The sequence below is a fragment of the Lolium perenne genome, chromosome 4 (assembly GCF_019359855.2).
Source record: "Lolium perenne isolate Kyuss_39 chromosome 4, Kyuss_2.0, whole genome shotgun sequence".
Taxonomy (NCBI): Eukaryota; Viridiplantae; Streptophyta; class Magnoliopsida; order Poales; family Poaceae; genus Lolium; species Lolium perenne.
The window spans coordinates 145,118,654-145,139,150 of record NC_067247.2 but is presented as its reverse complement, the minus strand read 5'-3'; the positions used below and the strand labels follow the sequence as shown (position 1 = coordinate 145,139,150).

At 44.7% G+C, this 20,497-nt stretch overlaps 1 protein-coding gene and 2 long non-coding RNA genes across 7 annotated transcripts; all 3 read right to left on the bottom strand.

The window, feature by feature from the left end:
- Positions 1-772: 772 nt before the first annotated feature.
- On the bottom strand, positions 773-4,957 carry LOC127294133 (uncharacterized). 4 transcript variants are annotated; one of them, XR_011744452.1, is made up of 4 exons: positions 4,610-4,957; positions 4,393-4,494; positions 2,633-3,171; positions 773-1,245 (listed from the first exon to the last, which is right to left on the bottom strand). It is a non-coding gene; the product is annotated as an uncharacterized lncRNA (long non-coding RNA). The 4 variants fall into 4 exon arrangements; XR_011744453.1 differs by lacking the exon at positions 773-1,245 and adding an exon at positions 3,376-3,479 and having other exon boundaries at positions 2,461-3,171; XR_011744451.1 differs by lacking the exon at positions 773-1,245 and having other exon boundaries at positions 2,461-2,732; positions 2,904-3,171.
- A 2,935-nt stretch (positions 4,958-7,892) lies between these two features.
- On the bottom strand, positions 7,893-10,082 carry LOC127348685 (uncharacterized). Of its 2 annotated transcripts, none has more exons than XR_007879873.2 (4): positions 9,849-10,082; positions 9,574-9,677; positions 8,612-9,366; positions 7,893-8,407 (listed from the first exon to the last, which is right to left on the bottom strand). It is a non-coding gene; the product is annotated as an uncharacterized lncRNA (long non-coding RNA). The 2 variants fall into 2 exon arrangements; XR_007879874.2 differs by having other exon boundaries at positions 8,639-9,366.
- Positions 10,083-12,146: 2,064 nt separating this feature from the next.
- Positions 12,147-13,661, bottom strand: LOC127294132 (transcription termination factor MTERF8, chloroplastic-like). Its single transcript, XM_051323891.2, has one exon. It carries the CDS (start codon positions 13,567-13,569, stop codon positions 12,391-12,393), a length of 1,179 nt encoding a protein of 392 aa, XP_051179851.1. The 5' UTR covers positions 13,570-13,661; the 3' UTR covers positions 12,147-12,390.
- Between the last annotated feature and the right edge of the window lie 6,836 nt (positions 13,662-20,497).

The following is a 20,497-nucleotide window of genomic DNA, read 5'->3' as shown; positions in this document are numbered from 1 at the left end:
GTGGTTGGCAAGTTTCTTCCACTGTTAGTGGTGGTTCTTAGCGATGCTTCTTTCGCGGCGCCAAGCCAGGTCTAGAGGTTGCTCCGCAAGATTTGGTCTGGTGATGGCTAGTGCTCTTTGTTGATCTTCCTGCCATGTCTTCGTTCATCAGCATGTGTCCTCTAGACGGTGTTGTGGGTTGGCGGTGGCTCTGGCGTGGTTTCTGGTGCATTAGCTCGTCTTGGTCTCTCCTATGAACTTTGGGTAGAATCTGCTGTGGTGTGTTCTTGGGGGAACCTCTCTACCTTCTGACGATGCGGCGCCCTATGATCTAGGGCGAGAGGGATAGGATCCCTCTTCGGAGTCAGAGACCGTGAGCTGGTCTCATTTTGCTCTTGTGGCAGCGATGCAAGCAGTATGTCTGCGGATGATGCTGCCTACTGCCCTTGCTTCTCCTGGTGTCGGTGTTTGAGAAGATGATGGTCACGGCGTGTCAATGGAAGCTTCTAGTTTTATCTTGTGTTTTATCTTGTGTTTGCCTATTTCACTTGTGTCTTGTAAGTTGTGTTTGCTCTATATGCACTATGTATCTGCCGGTTTCGTGGCTTTATTAATTTCAAGCTGAGGTTAGCCCTTACTAGATGACCCGTTGCGCTATCGCGCAAATGGCAAAATCAAGTCGGAATTTAAACCATAAGTTTTACCTTATTTTAATATTAAAAATTAACTCGAAATTTAAGTATTTTAATATCTTGCAACACATCATTCCATCATGTGGTATGGTGAAGGAACAAGCAACATCTCCACTGTTTAACAAATGTTAATAAGCTATCTGAAAAAATTATTGCCCTTATACTTTGCTACAAACAAGAATACATGAAAAACTCATTTGCTTCATTTGCCATAACTGAGTCAAACAATCATGAACTTCTACACGATGCTCTTAATACATTTCTTGAAGATTAATTACTGAATGATTTTAAGTTATGAAACCTCATGCTGGTCCTCGCCTCCTTCGACAGAGGACTCGCTGACCACACCGCCTCCAGATCAGGCCTGATTGTTGCCATCGTCCTTGATGATGAGCCCAAGGTAAACCGAGCACGGTGCTGTGCATGGCAAGCCACCGTATGATTCTTCAGATGACATCCGCTCAGCGCAGTCAGTGTCACCTCCCTCGGCAGCAGGCCGCCAGTCTCTTCATGACATGAGCGAAAGTAAGCGCACTGAGGTACTCAGCTGTGGTCAACTGCACCTCTCGCACGCCTGCATTTAGTTAGTTATATAAGCTCCTACGTAATACCACAAATTAACTCAATTTACATATTCACTTTGAGCACTTGACATATTATTTGTAGATTTCTCTTTGCAGTTACAAAGGACCACAAATTAACTCAATTTAGTTAGTTATATAAGCTCCTACGTAATACCACAAATTAACTCAATTTACATATTCACTTTGAGCACTTGACATATTATTTGTAGATTTCTCTTTGCAGTTACAAAGGACCACAAATTAACTCAATTTAGTTAGTTATATAAGCTCCTACGTAATACCACAAATTAACTCAATTTACATATTCACTTTGAGCACTTGACATATTATTTGTAGATTTCTCTTTGCAGTTACAAAGGACCATAGTATCATAAAGTTTGAGAAATAGCAAAACTAAGGTAGGTACTACATGGTGAAGCAAAAAAGATGTTCCAAATTAGCTCACAGTCTCACACTATCTGTAACCTAATTCTGCCATTCACGATCTCCTACAATGCACAAGAGCCCAGTAATCTACATGACATTAACTATGGAAAGCAAACACACACAAAATAATTTCAATTACCCGAAAAGCAGGAACCATTAAAATCTACATTAATTTGTTTGCTGCTTTTACCTTTTATTAGCATAGGGTGCATATATATAATACAAATAGAAAATGGAGTGCCCTGAAAGGATGGAAATATATGAGCATCCCATTTTCATTCTAGATGCATGATGACAATTATCTCACCCTAGGCCATATAGAAAGTGTTTAGGGAGCTTCACCACAGGTTATGATATATCATAAAGGATAAATTTGGTGGACGTCCGTTCTTTTAGGAAAGTAAAATTTCAAAGCAACCACTTCAAAATATGCTCGGATTGAGGACACAACACAAACAACAGTATTTTGAGCTGCATCTTGGAGCATAAGCGAATGTAATGAACAGAAAAATAGGAAAATAGATAAATGGACATGCTACAGCAAGTGCTTTCTTAAACAAAGAAAATTTAAACGGAAACATATGTACAAGGGTAATAAAAATGATTTGCATAGGAGAGACACGCTACTTCAACCCCTGAATCATCTGATGCGAAGAATGCATTGTATGTCAACAAACCACATGTTTCAACAAACAAGGAATATCGGTAGATCAAGGAAATATACCTACTGTTACTCCGATGTCTTATTTCATAAGAAGCATTTGTGAAGTAAAATTATTATTCTCCAGTAAATATACATCAGGATCATCACTAAAAAGCATAGAACAAACACCAATATGTATACAATTTAGGTTTCCGAATTAATTAAAACCCGAGGACTACAATATTAAAACTTCAGTTCAGTACAACAAATGCAAGAATGACACACCAAAGTTTAGGGAGGATGATTACAGGAGACTGCAGTTATACAATTCCCGTTCCTCTCCAACACCTCCCCAACTATTGCAATGCAGCCTGAAGAACCAAGGAAAAAATTGCCCACACATTATACCTGCATGTTGTAGTAGTTATCAAATCAACACACAGATGGAGTGAGAAAGGAAAGGCCAACCAAGAACTTACCAATAGATCTAAGTCATTATTAATCGTATCATACTTACGTCAATATATCCAACAATACAAAATAGAGAAGGGAGTAAAACCAATTGCCAGAGTGTCATACCCTCATGTAGTGCTGCCACCATTCTCAAATACCCAACACAGCTGCTTTTGAAATTGAAAAGAAGTGTTTCATACACCTAAAAGGGAATCGTAATAAGAACTCTACAAAAACAAGAAACAATAGTGCTCTGTCCAAGCGACATTTTAGCTGAACTGTGTTCAGAGGTATATCGTACAGCAATACAATGCATTTTTTTGTATCAGGCTGAACAGAAAGTTGAAGAACACAAAGCAGTGAAGAACAACCTGAAAACAATATGGAATTTGAGCTGCAAAAAAAAATACCGAATCAGTCTGGTTCTTTTCTCTCAAGAAGCGTTGTAGCATGATGAAACTTTATATTTGCACATGTGTCACTGGATGGACCATGCAACATGATATATACATACATTATACTTAACTTAAGGTGGCATGGCATCCAAACACAAGTATATGGAAAACCGTGGAGATGGATATTGAAAGAAAACTCTAACCTTGAAATTTGATTATTCAGATTTCTTCCGCACTCTCGACAATAAAAGAAAACATCACTGCTCTCAATGTTTATTAAGCTTGAGCTGAGTTTCAACAGAAATTCCTATTATTAGCAATATATGTTTCTAGTTAATTATAGTGAGCAAGAGAAATAAATTAGGTCCCTATTTTAGAATCACAAATGAACCTGATCGCATACATATAACTTATTATATTCTTTTGTGCTCTATGGTAAAATTGAAGTTCAGAAATCTTATCACATACTACCATAAAAATCAGAAATGTGCACCAAACTGAGTATTGTTATATTCAACATACGCTCAAATTAACAGATAGATTTTGTTTCTTTTTCAAAATGGCAAAGTGGGATAGGCCACATGCACCATATATTATTTTCCTCTGCACTATCTAATCCATCGTCGTCCTCCATGTTTTTTCAGGACTTTCACAGCAAACTCCAACCCACCAGATTTATACATATGAACTTAGTGGTGGGGTATGAGCACTTACGCACATCAGTTCATGGTTATGTGGAACTCAAGAGGCAAATTGTTATTAAACCTCAAAAATGTAAAGAGCAGAAGACAGTCAGTGTTTTGCAAAGAGTAAACAACGCAAACTAAAAAGTACGAAAAAACAACAGGAACGTTTCTAAGCAAATAGTGTTTGTCTTTCATTGAATCCATATTCCTGTCCTTTAGGAGAAACAGTGGATTAAGGGCCTGTTTGGTTCCCAGCCACACTTTGCCAAGCCTAACTTTGGCAAGTGTGGCAGCCACAAAAGTGTGGCTAGGATTTTGGAAGCCACAAAGTGTGGCAAAAGTTGGCAAAAATTTCACTCTATGACAAGTGGACCATATGAATAGTGAAGTGTGGCAGCTCTAAAGTGTGGCAAGAACCAAACACATGCCAAATTGCCAAACTTTGGCTTGGCAAAGTGTGGCTGGGAACCAAACAGGCCCTAAGGCAATCAACTTTAAAACAACAATTGGATGATTCAAATAGTGTACACTTACCACAACCAGTCCCTGGACAGCTTATTTGATTTTCTCATTAGTTGGTTCATTCGACAGGCAAGCAAGGTCTTCACCGACCTCTATCCCCAGCATTCCTGGCTGCTGCATGATGAGAAAAGAAAGAGATTAGATGTAGTCTGTAGAAGGCCTGGAGGTCAAAACAAAGTCAATATAGTACACAAGAGGGGGGAAACAAAAATGTGGAGTTTGAGCAAACCTGCAGCAGCAATATTCAACATGGATAGCAATGTTGGTTGCTACCGTGTAGCGTGCTTCAGGCTCCAGTTGAGACGACACACTCCCAGGCTACAGGCAGGTGGGTATAGGCAGAATCATCGAATGGATGTTCCGACAACGCATGTGGTTAGCACCACGGGGTCGCCTAGAGCGGCGATGATATGCTACCACAATAACACCGTGTGGGAGGCACTGCGACGTCCACGCGGCGACGGTTCCCTTGTGTCGTCCTCTTTTTCTTCCAGGAGCGCACCTGGCTCATCACAAAAACTCTCGCTTGGTCAACAGCTGTGCCGTAAGCCGAGCTCTTGATAGGAATCCAAGAGAGGTGGCCTCGGATCCAAGCACACTCGCCTATGCATACCTAGAAGGGTTTTCCAATAAGTTTATACATGCCAAAAATCTGCTAGCTTCCACCAGCAAAAGTGATGTATAGAAAACAAAGTAATCACATATCAGCATATAACATATTGTGTGGGTAAAGTCGCACTGAATAACTCTATTTGCTGAATTTAAGTCCATTAGCTCAGCCAAACATAAAGAATTTCATTTTGGTATACACTTTATTGGACAGAATCGTTTGAAACTCACTTTAAATTTTGAATCGCCAACAGATGTCTCATGAATTTAGATGCAACCAACAAACTATTTAGCATATGACCTACACTATGATCAAACTTTGATTGTTTGCTGAAAATAACAGAAGAGGGATACATAATATCAATTCTTCAGGTTCATTGGAACGTATGAAATAACAGAAGGCCTGAAGCAAACAAGGCATAAATCAATAATATGATGCTTGTTCCAGTAAGCAAACAAGGCAGAAAAAAACTAAACAAAATACTTATTTTATTGGTCTCATGTGAGAGCCAACTCCTACAATTCTGTTTTATTCCCATAGAGCAGAGATGTCATCAGAATTATTTAACTAACCGGTTAATACATAGCAAGTATAGGCAACCAATATGACTAAGCATTATGCTATTAAAATGGGAATATATATCAATTATGTTGATTCAAAAGATTTTCCTCATCTACAGAGAACAGAACCTTGACCATATCAAGAATATTTCTAGCGCTGGATCTCTGTTTGCACAAAACAAAATGATAATAGCCTGGGTAGGAATAGTTCCTCCATCAAGATTACCTATTTATCCAAGGGGTTTCCTAATAAAGGTTTAGTTTTGTATCAAAATCTTACCTTTCAGGTACAAGCATACATCTATAAAATTTATGAAATTCAAAAGAGAAGCATAAAAGCAAAGATACTCGTGGAGCATGACCTGGCTGGGCCGACTCATCGAGCTGCAACACATGCCGTTATGTCACCCCAACCAATGGCATATCTTCTCCGTATGAATAGTGAATAAAATGTCACTGGACCAGATAGCAAAATACGTAGTTCAATACTAAGAATTGGTTGTTAAGGGGAAACACAGGTTCCAGTAGTCTTTTAAAGAAAAAGCAAAAGCACCTCCAGGAAAGAAAGAAAATAAACCTCGATATTCGGCTGTACATTTTGACATGGGCACACGGCCTCAGCTTCATTTCTCCTTCCACCATTTCAAATCCACCAACACCGTCCAAATTCCTTAAAACAAAGCTTTATTATCCCAACATAAACAGACATACCAGGCATCACTGAACTACTGCTCAAGGATGTGCTCTTCGTCCTTCTCTGCACATCTATACTGGACGCCTTGATGCCCAGGTAGTCCAATTACACTGACCAGTAATCCTCCATACTCATGTAAGCCTTATTTCTCATTATAAGCACGCATGTGTTATATCAAAAATAAGCAAGGACATACCAACCAACCCAACACGGAAAAACCACATAACTCAGTATGAGCAAAATAATCATCTAAGGGGCAAAAAGAACATAACACATGGGGGCGGCCACCGAAAATAATCCTGTACAACCAAAATAGCAATTCTCAGAACCATAGAATTCTGCACATGTATCATATATAATTCATGGATCAGCAGTGTGGCTTCTTCGTAGAATATAAATGCGAAAAGAACAAGCAAGACAAGTAGTACAATAGGGCCCTGCATATTATGGATCAGAATCAATGAATTCCCACCTTGTAATAATCAAGCTCTCTAAAAAGCAACATGTGTGAATGGTTACCTTGGCAGCATTGCTCCACAAGAATTCGACAGGTAAGGATGGTTGCTCATGTTCTTGCCAAGAGGATAAAATTTCAGGCTATCAGTGTGCCACCAGGATCAATGAAGAACTCTGAAGAGTCACCAAAACTTGCAAAATGTGGCTCCGTTTTCAAAGTACAACATAGCCTTGTTGTCAACAATGAGCTCACCAAATGGCTGGAATAGGCTTTAGCAATGGCATCCGTGCCGTTGTTCGCAACCTAGAAAATAGATGTGTGTAGAACTTTCAGTGCACAGAAGTATTGGATGCATTCGAACAAAACTGCATGCATAATAATCTTTTCCATGGTATATTAGCATGTGATCCACCAAACTAAACTGAAAGACTGATTTAGAGTTGTCAAAGTATTAGAGGCTAGTGTTCCAGAAAAATGATAGCACACAACCTATGGCCTGGGATTAAGAAATTCTACAGTCAGCACTAACACTAACAGCTATGTATTTACATTTGTACCTTTTTTTTTGTAGTAGTTGGGACACTACGCTTAATAAATCAGTACCTTGGTTTTTCTTTCCAATTTAGATATGGTAGCAAAGCACTCCCCAATTTCTGATTGGTTGCACCTGCAAGTGAACAACTCATCAGCACCCAAGGTCACCGGCCTCCCCGCGCTGCCACCGCCATCGTGCCAGTGCCTCGGCAGCCACCGTCCATGTGCATCCGGTGGTCAGGTCCGGGGTGGCTGGGTAGTCTACCAACATTTATAGGAGTGGCGCGACGCGAGCACGTACCCTCACTGTCTCAAACAAATGGTCACACGCAAGCATGGGCCCAACCGTCATTCCTAGAGCGGGCCTCCACAGCAGCGGCGCCGCGTGTTAAGCAACATTTGGCTACTCGATGCAAGTGTAACCACAAAAGTCAGAGAGCAAAAAATGCAGAGCTGTTCAGTACCTGGACATACACATCGTCATCAAGCATGTAGACTATATTGTCGATCTGCACACAGCGGTAGTGACACCGCGCCTTGACGTCCTCCTCCTCATCTGGCCCGCGCGAAACACAACACGAGATGGAAAATATTTAACACAAAAATAACCGAGTGAGCGCTAGAGATCTGGAATGGAAACAGTAGGAAGGACATGTTACCTCACGGGCGCCGCTGGTAGCGCTTCGGCCACTTCGTGCACGCCTCGTAGGTGGGGAAGGGCTCCCTGACGAAATCTAGATCCTTGTCGCCGACGGCTGCCTTCCTAGCCTTGGTCGGCCGAACGACTGGTCAGATGAGGACCCCCACTCCCCGCCGCTTCCGCCCTCCTACACCGTCGTCGCCGTGTCCGATGCCGCCTAGTACTTCCAATCGCGTGACGCAGAGAGTAACTTCGAGCTCGCGGTAGGCGGCCCTGCTCATCGCTGGACCATCCAGTCTGTCCTCCCCCACTCGCCGCCGTCCCCTTCCAATCCGTCCGCCGCCGCCATCGGAGCTCCTGCAGCGACCGGAGCCGCCCTCCTTTCCCGAGGCAGACGGAGCGCACCTTCGAGGTCACGGGCGATGGCCCTACTCGCCGCTGGTCCCATCCAGTCCATCCGCCGGTGGCGACGTGCCACTGCCCCACCGCGACCGTCCCCGAACGGCGCCATCCGGGGAGAGACGGCGCAAGGCTGCAAGTACTTTATATCTTGAGCATCAACTTTGTCGCTACTAACTAACGTGTGCAGAGCTGATACTCAAAGCATAGGAAAAAGGCTGCTAACTTACCTTGTCGAAAAACATAAAAGTGTAGTGCAGATTTTCATAACCAGTGGTGATTAACAAATAGTTTTATAAGAGAAACCACATATAATTTTTACGATAAAAAATCATACCTCCAAGCGGGAGAAGGAAGATCGTACCTCCAACAAACAGATTAGGGGAGACCACCATTTTGCCAAAGCGAACACACCACAGTAAATGGACTTCTGCTTATCACATTAACAAAGCCAAACAATAGGAATCTTAAGAGTAACCTATTAACGAATTACTTTCTGTATAAGCATGAGAAGCCAACCTGATCTATTGCATTTACTTGCAAGTGCACCAGCAACCACCAGCATATCTGAAATATTTCTATCTCTCTATCCCGGCTATACAAAAGAAGATTTGCACTAACAGACGCAGGCCAAGGAACACACCACAAACATTTCCAAGCCAGTACTTAAGAAAATCACAATCACGTCAACTAACAAATAAAACAATAGTATGTACTAAAACAGAAATTTCCAAGCCAGTCCTTTTGATTGAGCCACTTAAGTAACTGGGTGTGGTTAGTTTTGATGTGGTGCATTAGCTGTCACAACCTTGCACACGTTTCATCAGGGTTTCTGGGTCAAAGCAGATATATTTTAACACAAAAGACTGAATCAATGCACACGTTTAACAGAATATGGAACTGGTTAGCAACTTCAAATCCCAAACCCATACGTAGAAAGCAGAGGTTATGGAATATGTAGACCTCACCTCAGTTTTCAAACACCTGTTGTGCATCCTGCAGATCATCAGAGTGACAAGAGTCGTAGGAGATGATATGTGTGTCCAATGTCTGAATCTTTGACCAGCAGAAGCTTCCCTTCATCTTTCCAGGCTGACAAAACAGGATGAATATTAGTAATTAAAATAATACAAAAATGCATTTTGATATCTATTTAAGCAATTTAAAAGAAAGTGTGTGTGACAGTACAAGATTGCATTACAATATTAATTAGCAATCTGTAAAGCACGCACTGAGATTGTCAATCAAGGGAACAGTAATCACACAATAGAAAGTCAAAATTTACTAAACACAACTTACAGGTATGCTAACATTTGCTTGCAAGATACCATATCTTCTATCTTTTCAATAGACTATCTACAACCAAGCTCACTGTTTCTTTGGAAAGCTTTGAATAGTATGACCTGTAAGGTTTAAATTAGAGTTCTTTGCATTGCACTGCTAAATAATGAAAATGAAGCTTACTCGGAACAAAGAAATGGTATGTTCTGGCCATAACACAAATGTGGCTATAAGATACAAATTCGTAGAACCTAAAACAATATTATGTGTGTTTTCATAAGGATTATTATTACCTTGTTCGCATTCTGAAACGGTCTGGTCAAAGGAGACCTGGTACCATGAACACTTCCTAAATAACAGCCTCCCATCCTGTCTGGAAGCAATAGCAGTGGGAAACCTCTTCGTGCTAGGGATGAGTTAATGGGAAGAGGAAGGGCAATAAATAAATAAAAACATTTACACATAGGGTGGAGTTCCTAAATTGAAAAGAGGAACTCACACATTAACCCTGAAAGAAGCAGCCTAATAACAAAGAGCAAGTTGAACGCATGCAAATCCGCCTAGTCACTGAAGTAGCTAGCTAATAATTTTATAGAAGGCTTTGAAAACTCCAAGATCAGCGTACAAACCCTATCCATATATATTTGACTAACAAGCACCGGAAGGTTGAATATTTATAGCATATATATGTACTAATCCACCCTGGAATTGGTTCATGCAAGCATCAATAGCAAGAATTTCAGTGAGACAACAAGTTGCAATACCGCATTACTTTAACCCAGGAATGACTGTGGGAGCTTGATCCATCAAAGGCCTCACATGATTAAGAATTCACCTGCATATACACAAGAAACTCCAAGCTCGAAATATGCATCAGGTCCATCTGAACAAATGCATCAAGACCATCTCAACAAATGCATCTCTCCTTGTCTATAGAAATTGCAGAACCAACCAATCGATATAAGTAGAAGACCTGGAAAAAAAGTGTATAGCAGCTTACGTTTGAGGTAGCAGTAGACAAGGTCCTCATAGATGGGCCTAACAAGTTGGAGACGACCAAGACTGCAGCGCGGAGACGAGCACCTAGACAGAGAGACAGCGGCGCGCCTGGTTGGGCGGAGATGCGGTAATGCATCAGAGCTTGAGCAATGCATCAGAGCTTAAGCTCGATCTCCGCCGATGGTTGGTCCGCCACCGCAGCGAGCCATCCTCCTACGGTTGGACAGCAGATGCGAGCGTGCTGGAAGGTTGAAGGGCTCCAGCCGCGCCTAGCACAAGGTCTGAAGGCGGTGGAGGACGATACCGCCGCCTCCCAGACTCGTGCAACCTCTCCCGTCGCTGGCTTGGAAGGAGGGCAGCAGCGGCGGGAAGGCATGGAGATCGGCGTGGCAGCCGGCCGGCCCGCAACCTCCACGACGCAGCTCCTCCAAATCCCGCCTCCACGAACATTGGAAATCGCGCGCCGCCGGCAGATCCACGACGACGACGTGCGGGAGGAGGAAGGGCCGCGGAGGTAAGGGATGGAAGCCGCGCGGCAGCCGTCCCGTCCGGCCCCGTCTCGCTTCTCCCGCAGCCTCGCCTCCGGCAGGAGGATGCGCAGGAGGCCGCCGGCGTCGGGGAGGCGCGAGCAGGTCGCGGCGGCCAAGGGCGCCGTGCGCAGCCGACGGCGCCGCCGCACGGAAGCCCGCCTGCGTGCGGTCTCCCGTCCGTCTCCATGCCGGGGAGAGCGGCGCGCCACCATTGGAGAGGAGGAGAGAGGAGAAACGGGGATTGGGTGGAAATGAGGCCCGGGGATTGGAGGAGCGATCTAGGGTTTCACCCGTGCCCTGTGGAGAGGAAAAACAAGGCGACTGAAGGAACGGGCGTGTCTGCCTCTCGTCATCGGGGCCCGCACATGGCCGGTCCCACGCGTCATGGAGCCTTTCCGAAGCCGAAGGAGTGAGAAACATTTTGACCGATCCAACGGCTGTGGTGAAAAGTGGGATAGAAGATTTACTGTGCAGAGGCAAACGTGTGACCCAGATTGATTTGCCCCTTTGGATGGGCTGGTTGGCCGGGTACTCTAGCATCATTTATAGGAGAAATGTTTAAAAGTTGCAAAACGGTATGTTCCAATTTACATGAAAAAATCATGAACCGTTATGGTGAGCTGTCCTAGGTCATTATCGAGATGAACATTGTCAGTTGTCACCAGTGAGCTCCACACTTTTAACGTTGTAAGTACTTCCTCCGGCCCATAATATAAGAAATTTTTATAACTAATACTCCTATATTGGGTGTAGTAACATCTTCTATTATGGGATGGAGGGAGTATAAGTTTTGGGTTGTTATATAACTCACTTTACATTAAAGATATGGTGTTACCCGAAAAAAAAAAAAGATATGAGGTGTTAACAGAAGTTATGTTCCCTAGGGCTATTTTTTTCCAAAATCAAATTTCAGTGAAGTTGTAATTTTTTTTAGTAAAGTAACGAATGTGCATAGTTAGGCAAAAACAATTTGACTACGCAACAAAAAAAAATGCAAACTAAAATGTTAGTGGAAACATGGAAGTTGTAAGAGAACGTCTAAGGCACAAGGGAGATACAATTTAGCTGTAGAAACACTATTTTCTCAATGTGAAATTGGTTGTAGCAGAAAACTGAGGCAATCAAGTTGCTTCACAGGCATCCACAATTGAAACATATGAATTACATCACAAGAGATGAGATTGCCATAGTTTTGTGACCAAATCACTATTTCTGCACCTACTACCATGAACTAATGCATATCAGTGCACACTGTGCAATGTTAGCTATGAGCCTGAGATATAGGATGAACCTTTAATGTCTCCATTCAAAGCTGGACATCAGAAAGCATTTTCCCAGCACGATTTGCTGCATAAGCATCAGCAAGACCAGGAACAGCGTCCTTGTTACTGTCGATGTATGTCGCCACGAAACTATTCTCACCATAGCCAACTAATCGACGGAAGCCGACGCTCTTCTTCATGAGTCCCTTAGCCTGCAGGATCTTGGCGACATAGTGCCGCGGTTTCATCCGCTTCTCGAGGCTGTAGGTAAACAGCATGGGCCTCTTGACGATGTACTCCGGGTCCAGACCAACCTCGGCGACCATGAACTCTATCTTGCGACGAAGCTTCTCCTCGGACACTCCCAGAATGTGCGGCTTGTTGCGGACCGCGGCACGCACTTGGTCCATGGAGCAACCAAGGGCGACCCTCAGGAACTCCATCCTCGCGGCAACCTTGTCTTCGCTGATGGAGCAGGCGACGCCGACCGCGTACTTGAATATGTACGAGGAGCGGGGCACGCCAAGCTTCTCGGCACGCAGCACGAACGCCTTGACCCGCTCCGGGTTGAACACTAGCAGCCTGGAGCAGGGCGTGGACAGCTTGACAATATCACAAACACTTAGCCCGCACTGCTCGAGCAGCGCGATGTTTGGCTTGGCGACCTTCTCGAGATCACTGGTGAGGATGGACCTGTTCCTCTTGGCGGTCTGGAGGAGCTTGGTGAAGGAGCCGAAGAAGGGGATCCAGAACTCGAGCTTGGGGGTGATGTCGCAGGAGCGGAGCGCCACCGCGCCGACCAGGAGGAAGCTGGCGATCTCGGGCGCGGTGAGGCCGAGGCGGTCGCGGAGCGCGGCGAGGCGGGGCGCGATGTTGTCCACCCTGGAGCGGAGGAGCAGCGGGTCGGCGGCGACGACCGCGGCGATGTCGGGGCCGGAGAGGCCGACGCCGGCGAGGAGGGCGAGCACCGCGTCGGGGTTGGAGGCGGACTTGAGGTTGAGGAGCTTCTTGGACGCCTTGAGGGCCTGGGCTTGGTTGAGGCCGCAGGTGGCCACAAGGTACTCTTCGGTGGAGAATGGGGCGGCGCAGGCGGAGGTGGAGGAGGAGGAGGAGGCGGAGGCGGAGGCGGAGAGGGAGAGTCGGCGGTGGAGAGAGGAGGAGAGCGCAGCAGCGGTGGTGTGGGGGGCAACGCGAGGCAGAGGGCGCATCTGGAGGTGTAGCATGGTGGCGGCGGCGGACGGCAAGCCGCCGTTGGTTGGCGGACTGAAAAGGTTTTGCTGCTCGGAGCGAGGACAACGACTTGAGCAAAACAAGGATAGAGCCAATCGTTTGTATCAAAAAAAAAAAAAAAAAGGATAGAGCCAATCGTTTCAAAAAAAAATGGAAGGATATAGCCAATCGTTTGCGGTCACCCGTCTTCACGGGGGGAATTTCAAGACATTCGAAGCTTCAGATACTTTTAATTTACAGAAATTTGAAATTTTGAATCTTAACCAACTCGGATTTCATCCAAACTTTTGGAAAACAGATTCTTGCCCTGCATAATGATAATGCACGTAAGTTAAATGCCTTTGATCAGAGACATAATGGTTGAAAAATGTTAATTGCTGACAGCTGCAAAACTCGCATACAATTCAAAAGGATATAATACCCTTTTGCTGATGGATCAAACCAATATTTGTGGCATATGGTTTTGAAGTATATCATTTGAAGATAAGTACTACCTTTTTTTGTTGATAAATCAAGATAAGTTTAACCATATAAGTCATGAAACGTCACAAGGACTACATTTTTCGTTAAATGGTTGATAAATGAAGATAAGTTTGAGCTCCTCCATACTGTGAAGGGGAACAAGTCCATCCTGCTCACCGATTTCGAAGAGGTTGCCAAGCCCAACATTGCGCCGCTCGAGCTGTGATATTGTGAATCTATTCGCAAGACTACTGGTGTACAATCCAGATCGAGTTAAGGAGTTTGTCCTACGTGGCGTACCCAGCAACTCATGGGCCTACATGTACGCTTTTGTTCGCGTCCACTCAGGTTTAGCCCAACACTCAGCCTACGTTCGAACGTTTATGCGCATATGGCCCAGCTACAAGAGGAAAATCCACCCCATCCCAAAAGCCCGGACTGAAGGGAGGAGGGAAACTCCCCCTTATAAGCTGGTTGCTACATCTTCCCTTGGCGAGGTGGGACTAAACCGATCAACCTCCACCGTTCCTGCAACAACTTTAACATCCCATCCCTCTGAGGGGCCCTCGGGAAGGCATGGCGATGCTAGGTCTAATGTTAGTGTCCACCTAGGCCGAGCCCAGCACTCACCCTAGGTTCGGACATGTTGCGCATACGACCCAACTACAAGAGAAAATCCCACCACATCCCAAAAGTACGGACTGAAGCAAGGAGAAAACCTCCCCGTTACCAGCTGGTTGCAGCCTCTTCCCCTAGACAAGGCGGGACTAAACCGATGAGCCTCCACCGGTCCTGCATGCAGCCCTATAACAGCTTTGGGTACCGTTAACATTAGCGAAGTCAAGGCCCCTGCTAGGATGGAGTTCTTGAAAAGCACCCTTCGTTGTTCTATGGAAAAGCTCAGCATTGCTGCAAGAAGCCACAGATCTTAAATTTATCGGACAAGGTACTTCGCCATAAGATAGACGTACTCAGCCGTATGTTTCAGTTACTCATAAGTGACTTGAATGAGGTTTTGACTTCCGGATAGTAGTCAAAACCACACGAGCATTGACCTTCCCATCAAACAACAACTAAGCCTTTTGTCCCTAGAAAGCTGCGGTAGGCTAGATATGAGAGCCAAACCTTTCCATCAAATATCCGTGAAAAATTATTGTTGTAAGTAGCAATCAAATATTCAGGGGTTCATGCTTATAAACTATACTAACGATTTTCAGATGTTAGAAGCTCACAATATTCCCATTGACGATCACCTAGGATGACCTGGCACATTTTATGTAGGTTTGAATGAAATTTCACACGATTTGAATCATCCCAAAATTTGGCATTCCAAGACATTATGCACAGTATGTATGTTGGGTTCTCCCTTTGGCCAGTTGAGAAACAAAAAACTTGGGATCAAACATCAATTGATGGGTGATAGGTTTGATGTGCCCATTCTCGTTTTTTAGGCTAACTGACTGCAACCCTAGTTGTGCATATTAATATTCAGTCATGTCTTTTTTTTAGAAACTATTTAGTGATGTTCTAAACAAGCTAGTGCTAACGCTGGCACTCGTGTAAATTATGTTTCCTGTTGGTCCAGTAACTTTATGGCCAAGAGAAAGGAGAACGATGCTGGTCTAGTGGAAGGCCTGGGCATGGACAAAACATGCATAGAAGAGCAAGATGCTGCTGCTGAGACAGGTACATACCTGAGGAAGAGTAATTGATGCTTGTGAATTTATGGTGCGCTGCACGCATCAATGAAGTGCATGGTCCTGAACTACCTTTTTCTTCGGTACAAGCCGAGTGTGTGATACTGATATAGCTTGATTCAGCAGCGTCCAGAAGGAAAGGAACCACAATCTTTGTACTGCTGACAATGTGGTTCCTTTGGAAGCAACCTGTGACAGCTTCGGATGCTATTGGTGACGATGAAAGAAGAATGAGAGGTTTTGGAGGATGCCATTGGATTTCTCTGGGTGACATTTAGCCATTCGTTGTCTGTTCAAATTTTTAAATCATATTGGCTGTAAGTTGTGTAGCCTCATGGGTGCAGTTTGTAAACTGTTACATTTTTCCTACTAGATGAAATGATACACGCATCTCTTATGTATACTTGAACAAGTCGTGTTTTTCTGCTTGTTTGCATTAAAGAATTTCCATCCAAGATTTAATAACTGGTCCATTCTCATTCTGGGCAAAGTCAATCTATAAACTCGTTGTTTAGCTATAATCCGACTGTCGTTGTACCGAGGATGCTGCGGATATTGATTGGTCAGTCCTGTCCTAATTGCTAGTCCAATTTATGTGCCACTTTTTTTGTAGCAAACTTTAATTTACAAACTTGCATAGTGCACAAACACACAATTTACGACTGGGGTGCTGGTTTGGGATCAAACTGAATGCAGAGACTGAATAATGTGTGTGCCATGTTCACTTTCGATAACTGCGCAGCTATATTTAGTAACCAATAACCAATGTACAAAAATCTTAGTTTACCACAGAAATTTTCTGGGGGGTCAACAGAGAGCAAGATAACATGATGTCTACCAAATAAAATTATAGGTTCGATTACATCCATCTAAGTGAGAGTACCAACAATAAGTTACTTTCCAAACTGACAAAAGCTAGCGAACTTATTTTTTTGCGGGGGAAAGAAAACTAAACTACACATTCATAGAGTTACAATCGATGTCCAGGGCCTCAGCAATCTCAGGAGGAAACTGTGAGAACCAGACTTGCGTTCTAGCTTGAACTCTTCCAAGTTGCGCCAGACCGTGACTAACAAAATTTGCCGTCCGATCCACTTTCGTGCAGTTGCACTCTCTTTCCCTTAGTAAATCACGAATTCTGGAAATCTGGAAAGCGTAGACAGAGATATTTGGAGAACCACCCTAGATAAGCTCCAGCGCCGCCGTGCAGTCTGTCTCAATAATAAGAGGCAGGTGCGTCCATAGTAGCGCCAACTTCAGGCCATCTTCCAGCGCCGTGATCTCCGCTTCTGTAGCGTCCTGACAGCCAGACAATTGACGGCAGGAGGCCAGTACGACATTGCCTTCACTATTCCTGATTACCATCCCAGCCCCAGCTGCTCCACTAGGCGCCCAGGACCCATCCACATTAACCTTGAGCACACCCGGTTTAGGAGGAATCCACTTCTTCTTTTCCTTCTGCCTTCCCACGCTTGGATCATGGGCTCGTTTGAACCCCTTGTCATGGGATACAACCATCTTCCCCTTCTCCAAATCTTTGTCGGGGCATTGCTTAATCAGTGTGGTGACCCTGCATACCACTGCATGTTGTAGTATGCCAGTCGTTGATATAACATTCACGAAGTACCATTCCGCAAATATTACATCCCTCAGAGTAGTACAACAGAACATAGCAGGTCCATAACTCATTCATTTATTATTAAAAATATCATACACATGTCGTCTCGGAGCTCCTCTTGGGTCCTAAGAGGGATACTCCTGGGTTCGAGGCGAACCCAACTTAGCTTACAATATAAGAGTTTCATTAAGTTATACATTTATTTCCTCGAGCAGCTAAATACTAAGAGTTCGGGCTGCTCGGTTACTACTATTACTGGATGTCTCTAGGCTTGATCTCCTCCGGAAGCCTCCCCGGATCCGTAGACGATGAGGTAGTCTATGCCTTCTATACCTCCCGAGAGATCTGGTTCTTCATAGCCGATGATCTCGGCTCCTTCATTGTTGTCGTAGTCCTCCTCCAGACGGTTCAGACAATCTAAGCATGGGATTTAAGAGTGGTATGAGTACGAGCGTACTCAACAAGTTCATTATAGATAAGAGGTGTTTAATGCTCTAGCTACGATATTAGACCAGAAAGTCTAATACCAATGCATGTTTTGATAAACATTTCTTCAAGAGATTGCTTTTATTCCAAAGAGCTATGTCCGTCAGCCTTCACCGGTTCACTAGAACTTCATGGAGCTCCTTTCCGGCCGTGTTCGCAGTTCCTTATCCCGGAACAGGGAGTGACAGTCACGCTTCTTTACACTCGCAGAGGTGTGTTGCTTTACCCATAAGAGATCTTAACCTTGGTGCCAACCGGGCAGCTTTCCCGTCCACACTTCCTTCTGTGAGGCCCGGTATAAGGTCTAGCCAATCATGTTCCTCCGCTACCTCGAACACCCACCCTTTGTTGCATGCCCCGACCCTGGGTCCTCGCCGGTCCCATTATTCCCACTCACGGGTGGACCCCGACCACGATGACAGTTTGGGATCGAACCAAACTCCTTCTCCGGTAGCTGCAACCCATCATAGACCACAATACCGTGGGGACTTAAGGCTTCCCCAGCCAACCGCTTGCACTTCAAGCGACAAGTGTCTACGGACTATGCCGTGGGGACTTAAGGCTTCCCCAGCCAACCGCTTGCCCTGACAGATACAAGTGTCTACGGTAAAGCGCATCCGTTGATGAACGAGAGGTGGAAACACTTTTGACTACTCCGTCCCACTCCGGATCTTATGGTTAACACGGGTATTACGGCACAAGAATCACTGGCGACATTTGTTGTTTAATCCTAGATGGATATAAGCCCGTGCAATGGAACCTCCACCATATCAACACAATCCATGGTTCCATTGCCCACCACATAGTCATATTCATAGTTATGAAAGTAGTGGTTTTGATTTTTATGCAATAGTGATAACCATAATACTTTGCAAGTAATTTGATAGAAATACTCAAATGACATGAGCAAGTGATGAACTTGCCTGAATACTGCAAAGTTTTGCAGTTGGAAGGTGTGGACTGACCCTTGTCCTCTGTCTCTGAAAAATAGCATCATTGTCCGATAAGGGCAATGGTTAAAGAAGCAATTATGCATGATTCCAGTTTTAGGGTTTGTTTCCCCCCTTCCGATGTCGTTGTAATTTCATGTGAGAGGTTAAATACTAAGAACATCTTGGGGATACTTGATTTAGGGTAAATACAACCTTGAAATATTGTCAAGGTGTTTTTAAAGTCCAAATGCATTAATGGACTTATTTTCATTTTAGAAAATAATATGTGTGATTTAAATTCTTATTTAAATCATCAAAATAGGATTTATTCTTAATTGTCTTCAAAAATTCTGTTTGGTATTTTTTTCAAGTAGAGAATTTTATGCTGATCCATTTTCATATTTTTAATTTATTTTTCTGAGATTCTAAGCATTTCTTATTTAATTTCAAAGTTTATGTATTTATATGAATTGTGAAATGACCTAAATGCCCTTGGGCCCCACCTGTCAGGTGGCCCAAAGGGTCAGGTTTGGCCGACCCACCTGGTCCGGCCCAACCCGTTCAGTCTCTCCTTCTCTCTCGCGCGTGTCCTAACCCTAATCCCCTCCACGCTCTGGCGACTCGCGCATCGCCGCCGCCTTCGCCGAATTTCTCCGGTCAACTCCGGCCATCGCCGCCGGCGAGATGGGGTGCGTCTGAACCGCCGTTCGACGGCGCTTCAGATCCACCGCGCCGATCTGTGTTTCGTCGCCTCCTCGACTCGTCCCCATCCCCTCTGCTCGCCTGCCGTGGTGTGCCGCGGCGATTTCATCGCCGCCGACGCTCCTGGTGCCGTGGCGTGGCCGTGTGCCTCGCCGTGGTGGTGCTGGCGTTGCGGCGAGGTGTGCCTGGCTAGGCTTGGCCTGGCGCCGCCGTTCGCCCGGCGTGTGCCGCCGTGCCGCCATGGTCGAGCTTCTCTCCGCTTCACCAGTAAGTTCTCATCTCCTCCGTCCTTCTCTGCTACTTGTTCTACTGCTTCTCCTTCCCTTCGTCTAGCTTGGCCACTGGCCTGCTTCTCCATGTGGAGATGCTTGCTGTGCCGATGTGCCGCCGTCGCTACATTTCTATGGCCTTGCGCTATGCCAGCCCTTGTGCTGTGCTAGCTGCTGCGCCTTGCTAGCTTGCGCGTATGCTGCTGTGCTGTGTTACTGTGCTGCTGCTGTGCATCTGCCATGGTTCTAGTCTGCTGTGCTGTGCTGTTCTTTCTCCATTACTTGCTGTTGCAACTCATGAACTATTGCTTATGAGCATGCTGTGGTGCTTTGTGTAATATAGTGGCTCCTGCTGTTTCCCTGTATACCATGCCTCTCCTGTATATGCCATCGATTGCCCTTGGCTTGATCATTCTGTGATGATCCTTGCCTTTGGCAAGTGCCAGTGCTCCTGATGTGCTATTATCTGTGCTCTAATTCATGGACGTGCTCAATTGAGCCTAACTGTTGCATTAACAACTCCATCCCTTGATGGAGTGCTTCTGGATACAATTATAATGCTTTATTCACTTATCTGTGATGCAATTGTTCAATTATATGGTTAATTTAATTGTCTGGGCCTTGTGATGATGCTAGAATTGATTCTAGCAGGCTTTAGCTTGCTTTAGCAAGCTCTGGTGATCAAATGAGCATCATATTATTGTTGATTGCTTGCTTACTCCCTGCCCTTGCCTATCTGGTGCTTATCCTGGTGA